This window comes from Bidens hawaiensis, unplaced genomic scaffold (genome assembly GCF_021521415.1).
Source record: "Bidens hawaiensis isolate Kalapana, Puna unplaced genomic scaffold, B.hawaiensis_p1.1 tig00053247_1, whole genome shotgun sequence".
NCBI classification, from domain to species: domain Eukaryota; kingdom Viridiplantae; phylum Streptophyta; class Magnoliopsida; order Asterales; family Asteraceae; genus Bidens; species Bidens hawaiensis.
Window position 1 is genome coordinate 106704 of NW_027499594.1, and position 11196 is coordinate 117899.

General features: G+C 33.7%; 3 protein-coding genes and 1 pseudogene across 4 annotated transcripts; 2 read left to right on the top strand and 2 right to left on the bottom strand.

Annotated features, from left to right (window-relative positions):
- The first annotated feature begins 779 nt into the window (after window positions 1-779).
- On the top strand, window positions 780-1953 carry LOC143600044 (large ribosomal subunit protein P1w-like). 2 transcript variants are annotated; one of them, XM_077077843.1, is made up of 4 exons: window positions 780-862; window positions 957-1036; window positions 1544-1753; window positions 1821-1953. In XM_077077843.1, exons 2-4 carry the CDS (start codon window positions 968-970, stop codon window positions 1872-1874), a joined length of 333 nt encoding a protein of 110 aa, XP_076933958.1. In that variant the 5' UTR covers window positions 780-862; window positions 957-967; the 3' UTR covers window positions 1875-1953. The 2 variants fall into 2 exon arrangements, with proteins under 2 accessions (XP_076933958.1, XP_076933957.1); XM_077077842.1 differs by having other exon boundaries at window positions 798-863; window positions 964-1036.
- A 1064-nt stretch (window positions 1954-3017) lies between these two features.
- On the top strand, window positions 3018-4837 carry LOC143600045 (uncharacterized). The gene is made up of 3 exons (XM_077077844.1): window positions 3018-3151; window positions 4053-4135; window positions 4498-4837. Exons 1-3 carry the CDS (start codon window positions 3073-3075, stop codon window positions 4528-4530), a joined length of 195 nt encoding a protein of 64 aa, XP_076933959.1. The 5' UTR covers window positions 3018-3072; the 3' UTR covers window positions 4531-4837.
- Window positions 4838-5435: 598 nt separating this feature from the next.
- Window positions 5436-6906, bottom strand: LOC143600046 (phospholipase A(1) DAD1, chloroplastic pseudogene; annotated as a pseudogene).
- Window positions 6907-10081: 3175 nt separating this feature from the next.
- On the bottom strand, window positions 10082-10519 carry LOC143600047 (uncharacterized). Its single transcript, XM_077077846.1, has one exon. The coding sequence runs from the start codon at window positions 10517-10519 to the stop codon at window positions 10082-10084; it is 438 nt and encodes a 145-aa protein (XP_076933961.1).
- Between the last annotated feature and the right edge of the window lie 677 nt (window positions 10520-11196).

The window sequence follows — 11196 nt, forward strand, 5'->3', positions numbered from 1 at the left end:
TTTGATTAATTTTTTTTTATAATCAACTTTTTCAGTTTGTTTTCGGTTACATACACATACGACATTGGATTAACCAGACCGTTTGACGTATGAATAATTCTTATAACATATATTGACCTATATTATTAAAAAATAAAAAAAATAGATAAATAGAGTTATAAAATCTGGTTCGGTTTACACAACCGGTTCTAAATTTCAAATCGATCCAAACCATTAAACCACAATAATCATCAGCTAGATCGTGTTGTTCTCAAACAAGCCAAAATGCCAAACAAACTAACCTAGTTTGATTTGAGCTATTCAACCAGTTTTCATAGTTTTTAAAAATGACCTATACCAAATAATCATAATAATTAAATGATTGTTACATAATGAAATTAATTAAATCAATACCAAAGTGAAGCCCAAGCCAAACTAACGACTGTTATGTGGTAGCTGACATAATGGTTTTCGGGGGAACGCTCAAGCCAAACTTTTGAAGTCAACGTGAGCCCGGTTAAGACAAATAGTCTGCAGAGTGAGACAACGTGACTCTATAATTTAAGAACTATGATGTCCACAACACAAAAAAAAAGGTCGTTTTAAAAATACCAAATCTATATTCGAAGTCCCAAGAGGCCAAGAGCTTGGATAAGCCCACCTACCCAAGTGGCTTGGTTGAATCATAAACTTTGGTCCATTTTCAACACCCTTCATATAATAAAATTCTTGACCCATATTACATGGGCCATAGAGCCCAGTCTAGTCATCCATCAATATTACCCTCGGGTTTATTCATCATTAAACACTACACACCACAAGGCGGCAGAGTTGTTTCTCTCTGGGGCTCAGTCACACAAAAATCTTGATCTTCTTTCATTCAGGTTCATTTGCTCTATTCAGTTATATTTTGTAATCAGTTTGGTTAAAACATATCATTTGTGTTTTTTTGTTATTTAAGGTTTTTGTTTTTGTTTGACAGAGAAACATGTCGGTCGGAGAGCTTGCTTCCACTTACGCTACTTTGATTCTTACTGATGATGGCATCTCTGTCACTGTTAGTAACTTATTACCCTTCATTTAATGTTTTTGTTTTGTGTCTTAATGTTGTGGATGAAATATTGTAATTAGGAAACATAAGTTGTTGTTCCAACACACTATTTATTTGTTTAGGGTAACAAATGAAGATTGTAGAGAGGCCGCGAAGGCTTTATATCCCATTAGTTAAATCTTTACTTAAATTTTCAGGTGAAAACTGTATTTTAATTGTCAAAAAGTAAATCGGCTGTTTTGTGACCATGATGGATTATTTACTTTATAATTATGGTTAGGAAGACATAAGATTTATATTTTGATGTTTAGAGTGTTGTTTTCATTTGAAAGGATGGAATAGATTAATTAAATTGGACATATAAGTCGTCTAGGACTCTAATCAGTCTTTGTTAGTCATCATAAACGGCAGATTTTGTGTCAGAACCGGTTGCAATCAATACGATACTTGTATGAATTTTTTGTTGAAGGTAATTACAAACAATTTTTTCGTATGTTTTGGTGTATTTTTTAGGCCGACAAGATTGCTGCCATTTTGAAAGCGGCTAATGTTGAGGTTGAATCCTACTGGCCAAGTTTGTTTGCTAAACTTGCAAAGAAAAACATCAGTGACCTTATCGCAAACGTTGGAGCTGGAGGTGGTGGTGGCGGTGCACCAGTTGCGGCTGCTCCTGCTGCTGCTGGAGGTGCAGCTGCCGCTGCTCCTCCTCCGGAAGAGAAGAAGGTAAATTCCACTTTTTTATTTTTATTTTAGGTTTCGTAACTCATGTTTTGCGTCTTGATGTACACAGGAAGAGCCTAAGGAAGAGAGTGACGATGACATGGGATTCGGCTTATTTGATTAGATGTCTTTTATTTGTGTGTTTTAGTTTAAAACAATGTATCTTTTAAAAGCCTTTGGGTACTTGATCTTTGTTCTGCTATTTTTATTTGTTTTATGTTGTTAAGAAGTCTATTACTTGTTATGGTTAAAATCATTTTTGTTCTTGAATATTAAACGGGTTAACATTTTTGGGGTCTAAAGCTTATTTTAAAATCGATTCTTTTGTGTTCTTGTACATATCACAAGCCCTACCTTATGAGCAAGATGCACTCATCTCATTATCCAAGTAGCTCCTTATTTCTATCCTATAGCTAATAAAACATAATATTACATGCAAACTTGATAATTAGTTTGTTGTGCTCAGATAAGTCATCATAAGTCACGTAACCGATGAACTGATTTTCATCTTTTATATTTTGAGGTATTTTAATTTCTTGTATGCGCTAAACTTAATCAATGTATGTAGGGCTGTACATTAACCGAACAAGTCTTTGTTTATGTTTGTTTGTCAAGGAAATAGGGTGTTCATAAACGGTTCACAAACACTTACTGAACGAGATTTTTATGTTTGTGTTTGTGTTCGTTTATTAAGGAAAAAAATGTGTTCGCGAAAGGTTTATGATCACAAATGAAATCGACGAGTCTAGAGATTAAAGTCGATGTATTCATCAATGTGAATTATGAAAAAAGAAATGAAAACAATGCAAAAACAATGTTAGAATATGGTTTTCTAATTTTATGTTAGGTGTAATAAGTTAAATAATATAAAATGCACAATAAACTTTCATCAACTTATGCAAACAAATTTTCATAACATATTACCGAACGTTCACGAACACAATTGAACAAGCAGGGGTTTTATTCATGTTTGTTTAACTAATCGAAAATAAACAAACTTTCCATCGAATGATTCACAAACTATTAGCAGAACTTTTGTTTCGTTTACATCTCTAATAATTATGTATGCATATAATCTATATTGAATTTTATAATTATAAATATAAATATAAATATAAATATAAATTTGTAACTTTTTTTAATTACACAATGTTTTATTTTTCAATTGGGCCCGGGTCGGGTAGTGAGATCCCTTTATGCATCTTAACCCAACCCGAACCAAACGGGTTACCGTTACCCGCCAACAATAACTACCCTTACCAGTTAGCACATAACACACGCAGGTGAGATTGAGAGATCAATAGAAATAGAAAGAAATTAAAATGGCGGTGATGGAGAAGCTGAAAATATTTGTAGTTAAAGAGCCAATTGTTGCTGCTTCATGTCTCATCGGTGGCGTTGGTACATTCACATTTCATTTCATTTATATTAACCCTAATTTTATCAATTGGATGCAATTCGTTCAATATATTATTATTATTATTATTATTATTATTATATTACGATCGATGATTAATATGTGTTTCATCAACCTGTTGCCGTTATATCTTATCAATCGGGTGTACGTAATTATCCTCTTGCCCCAAAAATAAATTTTACAATTTAAATATGGAAATTAGATCGATTGTCATTTGCCTAATTTCACATTTTTTATACATAACCAAAAATGTTACTGTTTTTGTATGGATAGAACCGCGTAAACAATGTGCTAAATGCATGAGGCCTCAGTAAGTAATATCGAATGATGACTTAAGTAGTTAAGTCCATAATTGGGATCAATATCTTGACCCGAGATAGATGTGCCGGCGCATAACTTATTTCGTCGGCCCATATTCATTACTTGTTGAAACAAATAAAACCTTGTAGTCGAGTTGATCATGTGGAGTGAGTTATAATACATTTTATTTATATTACATGGAAAAAATAATTTTACTAATAAATGGTTACAGGGAAAAAAAATTATGATATAAACGAATAATGATTAATGACATGAAAAATAATATGCAAAAATTGTTTAACTAATAAAGATATTAAATTTTATATTACATGGAGCTGACTTGGGGACTGGGCTTCAGGGCCGGCTTCACACCGGTCTTAACTTGTTTTAAAACCGGGCCAAGCTCATGATCAGTCTTGTAGCAGGACTTACAACTTAAATTATATGACTGATTTATCAATCTTAAAAAGTGTGACTTATCTTGGGAGTTTGATTTACTTTCTTGATAACCATCATGTTTTTTTGCAAATAAATACTGTTTGTTAAATGTATTTTAATCCACCTACTTGTTACTGTTACTTTTAGGCCTATTTCTTCCTGCTGTGGTGAAACCTATGCTGGACTCATTTGAACCATCCAAGCAAGCTCGCAAACCGGCTTTAAACGACGTGAGTATTACATATTGGTTGTACACACACACACACATAGACGTTCTATACAGAACCAATTTTAAGTACAGAATTGCAATAACTGTATAAAATTGCATTGCCTTAACTGTGATACATTAAGTGATTATGTAACCACATGATTAAACATTTCTCCACTTAAAATTGGTTCCGTGTTGAATGTGCCATTGTGCCCATATGTATGCATATGTATATATGTACAAATAATACGCTTGCATATATATGTAGGGATACAAGTACGCATGTACACGTACAAACTTGTGTTTGTGCATGGAAAATGAAATTGACAAGTGAATTGCACAATTTATTGTTTATTTTAACTGATAAGTGGCTAAAAAACGCAGGTGGCTGCAGGTATGACTGGTAAAAATCAGTGATAATATAAAGGGGAGACTTCCATCCTCAAGTCTTCAAAAATAAACAAGAGCACTATTGTTTAAGGTAGACATTACTGCATTAGTTGTTCTTCATATTGTTTTGTCCTACCCATGTTCATAGCATTATGAGTTAATAAAATCTTAATTCTGTAAACGCTAGTTTTTTACATATATTTTCCGGTTACACTTCAATTACCATCTTTCTCTGCTTCGGTTTTATGTACGCCACCCACGTCCATGCTTAGTTCATATGTTATTGTTTGAGTTTGAGTCAAACTAGAGTTTTGTGGTTTCACAGTATAAGTTAAGTTTTAAGTATAGATGTATTTAAATAATTTTAAACTAAAATAAAGGTATTCTTTTTTCTTAGGATCATTTTTTGTTACGATTTTATTGATTTACTGGTAATTTGCTTTGTATTTTCCTAACTAATCATAGTTTTAGCAATAACAAAAATATAAAAATGTCAAAATATTAAAATTTGTTTGATTTGGTGCCATTTGTGCTTCAAAGGCTTGTAGCATTTTCTTTTTGAAAAAAAAAAGTTCATTAAATCTTATTTAAAAATAGTAATTTCATCGCGACATGAAACTTGGATAGTTTGATACATCGTACAAAATCATACATATAAGAACGTTATTTTGGACATTTTTATTTAGTTGATAACGAGAATTGTGATGTTCTCATCTCGCACCTGCATGTGCTTTATGCAAGTGAGGCTTAAAACATGTCAAACAAGATGAATGTAAATTGTTCAAAATGTGTGTTGGACACAATTTAATTGATGTCACAATAAAAATGAAACCTAACCATGAGACTAAATAATATAATATTTTCAGGGGTAATGTTGTATATATCTAACTAACTTTTCTATTGAAAAAAAAGAGAAGAAATAATTTAAAAAATTATTGTTTGAAGGGAACAGTAGTGGCTTTTTCAAGCATCATTCCTGCACTTGTTGGGCAAGTTGAGCTCACAAAGCCATTTACCAGATGCAGGTATGTTTTTAGATCATGACACGTGGCCACATTCATACTGTTTAACTTTAACGAGGCTCGACTGCTGAGGCGTAACTCATGGCCTATGTTAGCATACGTCCATTGGTTGTCTCTAACGTGTTTCTGCATCCAACGACCTTTCTTTTCTTGTGCCACGTCATTATTATCTTCCACAAAAAAACCTGGTACTTTTGTGACCAGGTCATCTGAATTCACTATTCGTAGAATCTTCGTTCCTTGTCGTTCTAGATTCTGTCTGAAACTCTTGTTACCAACCCGAGGGCCACCGAACGAGATAACAGAGAGATGTAAATCGTGTTTGATGGTGGTTTTGAGGTCGTAGGCAGCTAAAATGGCTAGTGAAGCTCCTAACGAGTGGCCGGTGATGGTGACACTTATTGGCTCATTGTTATATTTCTGAACTAGTCTTGAAATCTCGTCTCGTAGTGATTGTTGTAAGCTTGGACATACTGATGTGCTAGAAGTGTACAGGCTTAAAAAGCCGGTTTCCACCATCGAGCCGTCATCATTGGCATTGCCAAACGGGCAACTTGTCAGAGTGGCTCTTAGATTCTCGAGCCACTCTGTACAAGTTGTGGTCCCACGCAATGAAATGACTATGTCTCGTCTACCGAGCCTTGATATCTCATTTTCATCTTCACAGACTGCCACATAGCCAATCCAACTGGATCGCACTCCGATTTGACCAGTCCAACGTGGCATTGGAATTGATGATGTGGCATATAAATTTTTGGTCACACAATACCCGCTTCCATAAACACCAGCCCGTTCCAACATCGAGTTGCGCGCGTACCGACATGTAGCATAACTTGGTGATGATAGATCGGAATCGAAGCATTGGTATGCCACCTCAACAAAACTCCCGTACCGCATGATCTCACTGCGTAAACCGTCATCAAGTGGGTCCAACAAGCCTTCCCAATCTTGGGACCCATGGTACTCCTTCCATCTATTATGGAGCAGATTCAATGACCTTGTATGACTACCTTCTCTTGAATCATTAACCAATCGATCCCATTTAGCGGGAGGTCGAGTATAACCACTAGTATGTTGCGCAGTCTTCATGGGAATGGCGCAATGCGATTGACACAATGGCTCTAGCGGTCGGTTGACCATCGGTGTGAATGGTTGAACCGGGTTGATACCAAGTCTCATGATTGTAGGTTGCAAAGTTAAAACTTAGATTTGAAGTGGTTTTGTGAGTGAAGTGTGTAGGGAGATATATAGTGGTGAAGTGTGTCACACCAAAACTAACAATTTTAGGCTGCCCTTATGTGATTTCTTTAATAAATTATGGATGTTTCACCCTTTCCATAACAAGATGTGAAATCCATATGTCTAAAATAATTTATGACATGGGTCATGTAAGTAGGTTTATGGGACATAAACCCTTGTGCACACCAACTATTCAAATTAATCACATTTTCTTTAGTATAATAAGCATTTACATAATTTTATATTCTACTTATAAGGTCCCTTTTTGTACACAAAACTCAACAAGATTTTACAGCTGAATTGCATGTTACTGATTTTGGTGTTATCAGACAATTTTAAGATAACCAGAGTTTACTTGTAGACCAAATAAAATATCATAAAAAAGACTTTGATATAAGTTAGAAGGTGTAGAGTAAACACTCGTTCAAGATTATTATGTTTTCGATACTAAGAAACTTCTACGGCAGCTATGGGTTCCAAGAGGGCACCACCCTGGCATGGTCAAGAGATTGGTCCCCTGTGGAGCCCAAGGGGTAATGACCATGGGTAGCTTCGCGCATGGATGGATTAAAATTGCATGATCTTTGAAAGAGTAAAACATTGCTACTAGTCGGTAGCAATTTGCTTACTAAAGGTCGGTAGCTACTGAAGGTCGACCAAGACTAAAGGTTAATATTTTTGATCTGCAGTAGCAACTTAGTTATGAATTTGGTAGCAACTAGGACACAATAGCATCTTTAATTCGTTGGGATCTTAGAATTTCAATAGCTATTGAGTTTGCTACCAGATGAATTTCATGATAATATGATAATGATATAACTGCATATGATGCATCAAACTATTGTAATTGTTTATGAAACCTTATGTCCCAATCAGTGTGTTGGTTCGACTTCTATATAGAGAAATCATTTAGGCAAATTTCAAAACTTCGAGTCAACACCTCAAATTTCGCTAGAAAGAAAATTTCTTGGTTTTTGAAAATCATTTTCCATCTTATCCAGTTATTAATTTCCGATGACATGAATTGTTTCAATCTGAAAGTGAATTCCACACATGACCTAGCTATACAAAATCTACCATTTTTTTTAGGATTTATTATATATTTAAAGAAGAAGAAGAAGAAGAAGAAGAAGAAGAAGAAAGGCTTGGCTTAGTCAAAAGAATTCCTAATACTAGGGGTGTGCATGGGTCGGTTTGGAGCAGTTTTTAGCTAAACCCATAACCATAACCAATATGTCAGTTAATGGCTAACAATAACCATAACCGATCCGTTATGAGTCGGTTAACCGTAACCAAAACAATATAATTGAGCCTAAAAGTTTGATACCAAATATTAGAAAAAATGACTTGACATAATTCAACTAAATATATAATCCATAATATTAATATCAAATGTTAAAAAAAATGACATTATATAATCTAACAATGAAATTTAAATTAATTTGATAACAAAAGTTGAACCGAACACATCAAAATGGTATAATTATTGAAAATAAATCCCAAACATATTGTTGGTTAAATAAATGGGTCGGTTCGGTGCGGATTTGAAAGTATCTATAACCAAAACCGACCCACATTTGGCGGTTTCAAAACTTCATTAAAACCAACCCATCAGTTATGACGGTTATTGGTTAAAATCGGTTCGGTTATGACAGTTATGGTTCGTTAACGGTTATGACGGTTAAATTGTTCACCCCTACCTAATACCAGGAAACGAATTGGAAATAAGATTCATACGGATTCTTTTAAAAAGTTTGCCTAACAAACACTTCATAATTTTTTTTTAAAATTAATTAAAATTCTTTTTAAATGTTTCATTTCAAGAGAAAAAAAACAACCAAAATTTGTGACCGATTGTGATATTCTTAATATACAAATTTCGAATAGAGTTTATTTGTGCATACTAATCTACGCTATTTTATTTATTCTATATTTTTTTTGTTATAACTTTGTTAATTTCTTCAAGAGTAAAATGCTATTTTTCGCTTTTGCGGTTTAATCTCATAGCCCAAAATGGATTTTTTTAGATGAATGAGCCCCGGGCGTTTTGTTAGTGGTTTTGGCTCCTGAGGCTATCAGTAGTAACTTTTTATTTTTTTGCTTTTTATTTTTTTATATAATGCATCTTTTATTCTTTTTATCATTTTTATTTTACAAATTTGACAAAATTTATTAATCAACTAACCAACTCATTTGTTTGTTATTTTTGAAATGTATACTTTTTGTAACTTTTTTTTAATTCATTTATTTTTGTATGTTTGAAAAAGTTATATATTTTCTCACTTTTAATTTATAATTTTTTTAAAAAAAATTATTAATTAATTAAACAACCTGTTTTTTTATATAAATAATACTTTTTACACATTTTATGATTTATCTATTTTTGTTTGTTTGATTAAGTTATATACTTTTATCATTTTATAATTATTATAATCTTTTATACTATTTTTTTTAAATAATAGGGAGTTATTCAAAGTTTAAAGTTTATTAGATAATCATATCCTCAATCTTAAGGCGTTGTTATCGGTCGAGCAAGTGTTCACTAGATGCTCGTTTGTTTTATTTCGATTGTTCAACTAACTTATATACTTTTTCAGTTTATTATCTATTATTTGTTTGTTTGAACACCCTCATTTTCTTAACGAATGCTTATAAACAAGAAAACCTTGTTCGCTAATTTAGGGAAAAATAAAGTTAAATTAATTTAAAAAGAGGAAAAAGTATATCTTTATAAAACAAATAAGTTTCTTAACTAATTAATAAAATTTTAAATAAATCTATAAAATAAAAGTGAAAAAATATCCAACATATTAAACAAACGAATTTAAATAAATTAAAAAATATATATAGACAAGTATATATTTTTATAAAATGAATAAGTTGGTTAATTAATTAGTAAGTTTTTTTTATCAAATCTTAAACAAAACACCCGTAAACAATACACCCGAGATATATATGTTATAGCTAATTAATGCTCTAAAATTTGCCTTTATGAAAAAATCCTAACTAATCTTTCCCCTCTATCAAACTATATGTGTCTAATGCATTGTATAAACAAATGTTGTTGGTAAATATTACTCGAATCAAACCTTATGTGTCTAATGCATTGTATAAACATATATTCTTGGAAAATATTACTCGATTTACTCTCGAATAATTGCAAGAAGACCAATCAGTAGACACATGTGGTTTACTCGATTTAGGTAATCATGTTATGTCACGACCAAAAATATTTATTGATTTCAGTTTTTTTTAAAGAGGACTTCATTAGAAACAAACCGAACCCGAAAACCGGGACGGAGAACCACCCACACACACTACATAATTACAAATCTACACCAATCGTTCCAAATGATATTTTTAAACTTAGATCTATGCTTGAACCAAAAGAAGCTCAAGGCCTTGACTTCACTAAAGATGTCTTCCACTTTCACTTGCCCTGCCGAAAAAACCGCATTGTTCCTAGCCTTCCACAAACACCAACACGCGGTAACCAAGATGCCTTGCACCACTATCTTCTTAGCAGCTCCAAGTCTGCTATGGCTGTGAATCTCCACCAGGTCTCTGAACGAGAACGCAAAAATGTTCGGAATATGACACCACCCACTAACTTTTTGCCACAAAACAGTGGCGACCACACACGAAGTGAAAAGATGAGTCACCGATTCCTCCTCACTGCCGCATAGCGAACATAGACCATCCCCAACCGATATGCCCCTTCTAATCAACGCATCTTTAGTCGGAATTCTATTCATTTCGGCCCTCCAAACAAAAACATTTCACTTCAACGGGACCCATTTACACCAATCGATGACAAAACGATTGCTAGAAGTTGTGCAGTAAGATAACACAAGCTTTGCGGACTTTACCTAGAACCTCCCCGACTGGTCCCCCAACCATCTCCACCCGTCATTTAAGATTACCGAGTTCAAGCAGGTCTGGAGATCAGAAAAATCCCTTCTCTCGTCTTCCGAATCAGGATCATGTCTCCACAACCACCCGACCCCTCCCTCTAACCGATCCCGGACAGAACAAGTTTTGACCACCTCAAGTTTATACAAATCAGGAAAGCGATCTTTCAGCGGGATATCGCTAAGCCAGGGATCAAGCCAGAACAAAATCGCGTCTCCTTTTCCCACCATACCTTTCAGTTATAGCACAATGTTTAGAACTACATACAACTACTTATATGATGGTCAATTTAGGGTTTGACTAATGCTTGCTCATGGGCAAACTAACTTCCACTCAACACTGTCTATTTTCTTATGAAAACATATCCAACTTTAACTAAAAGTATATTCAAATTTATCGTGCCTGATTCGGATTTCTCAAAGCCCCCCCCCCCCCCCCCCAAATGCCCGATTCTTTGTATAGTAAGTGTTATGTAAAGGTTTGTGAAACGAAAAATATCATCTTCCAGATAAACTTTGCT

What these genes read in the sequence shown, in the direction of transcription:
- LOC143600044 (XM_077077843.1), top strand. Translation starts at nt 968, where the DNA reads ATGTCGGTCGGAGAGCTTGCTTCCACTTACGCTACTTTGATTCTTACT. An exon ending in ATGATGGCATCTCTGTCACT is followed by an intron (nt 1,037 to 1,543) that starts GTTAGTAACTTA and finishes TGTATTTTTTAG; the next exon opens with GCCGACAAGATTGCTGCCAT. An exon ending in CTCCTCCGGAAGAGAAGAAG is followed by an intron (nt 1,754 to 1,820) that starts GTAAATTCCACT and finishes TGATGTACACAG; the next exon opens with GAAGAGCCTAAGGAAGAGAG.
- LOC143600045 (XM_077077844.1), top strand. Translation starts at nt 3,073, where the DNA reads ATGGCGGTGATGGAGAAGCTGAAAATATTTGTAGTTAAAGAGCCAATT. An exon ending in ATGTCTCATCGGTGGCGTTG is followed by an intron (nt 3,152 to 4,052) that starts GTACATTCACAT and finishes TGTTACTTTTAG; the next exon opens with GCCTATTTCTTCCTGCTGTG. An exon ending in GCAAACCGGCTTTAAACGAC is followed by an intron (nt 4,136 to 4,497) that starts GTGAGTATTACA and finishes TAAAAAACGCAG; the next exon opens with GTGGCTGCAGGTATGACTGG.
- LOC143600047 (XM_077077846.1), bottom strand. Translation starts at nt 10,519, where the DNA reads ATGAATAGAATTCCGACTAAAGATGCGTTGATTAGAAGGGGCATATCG.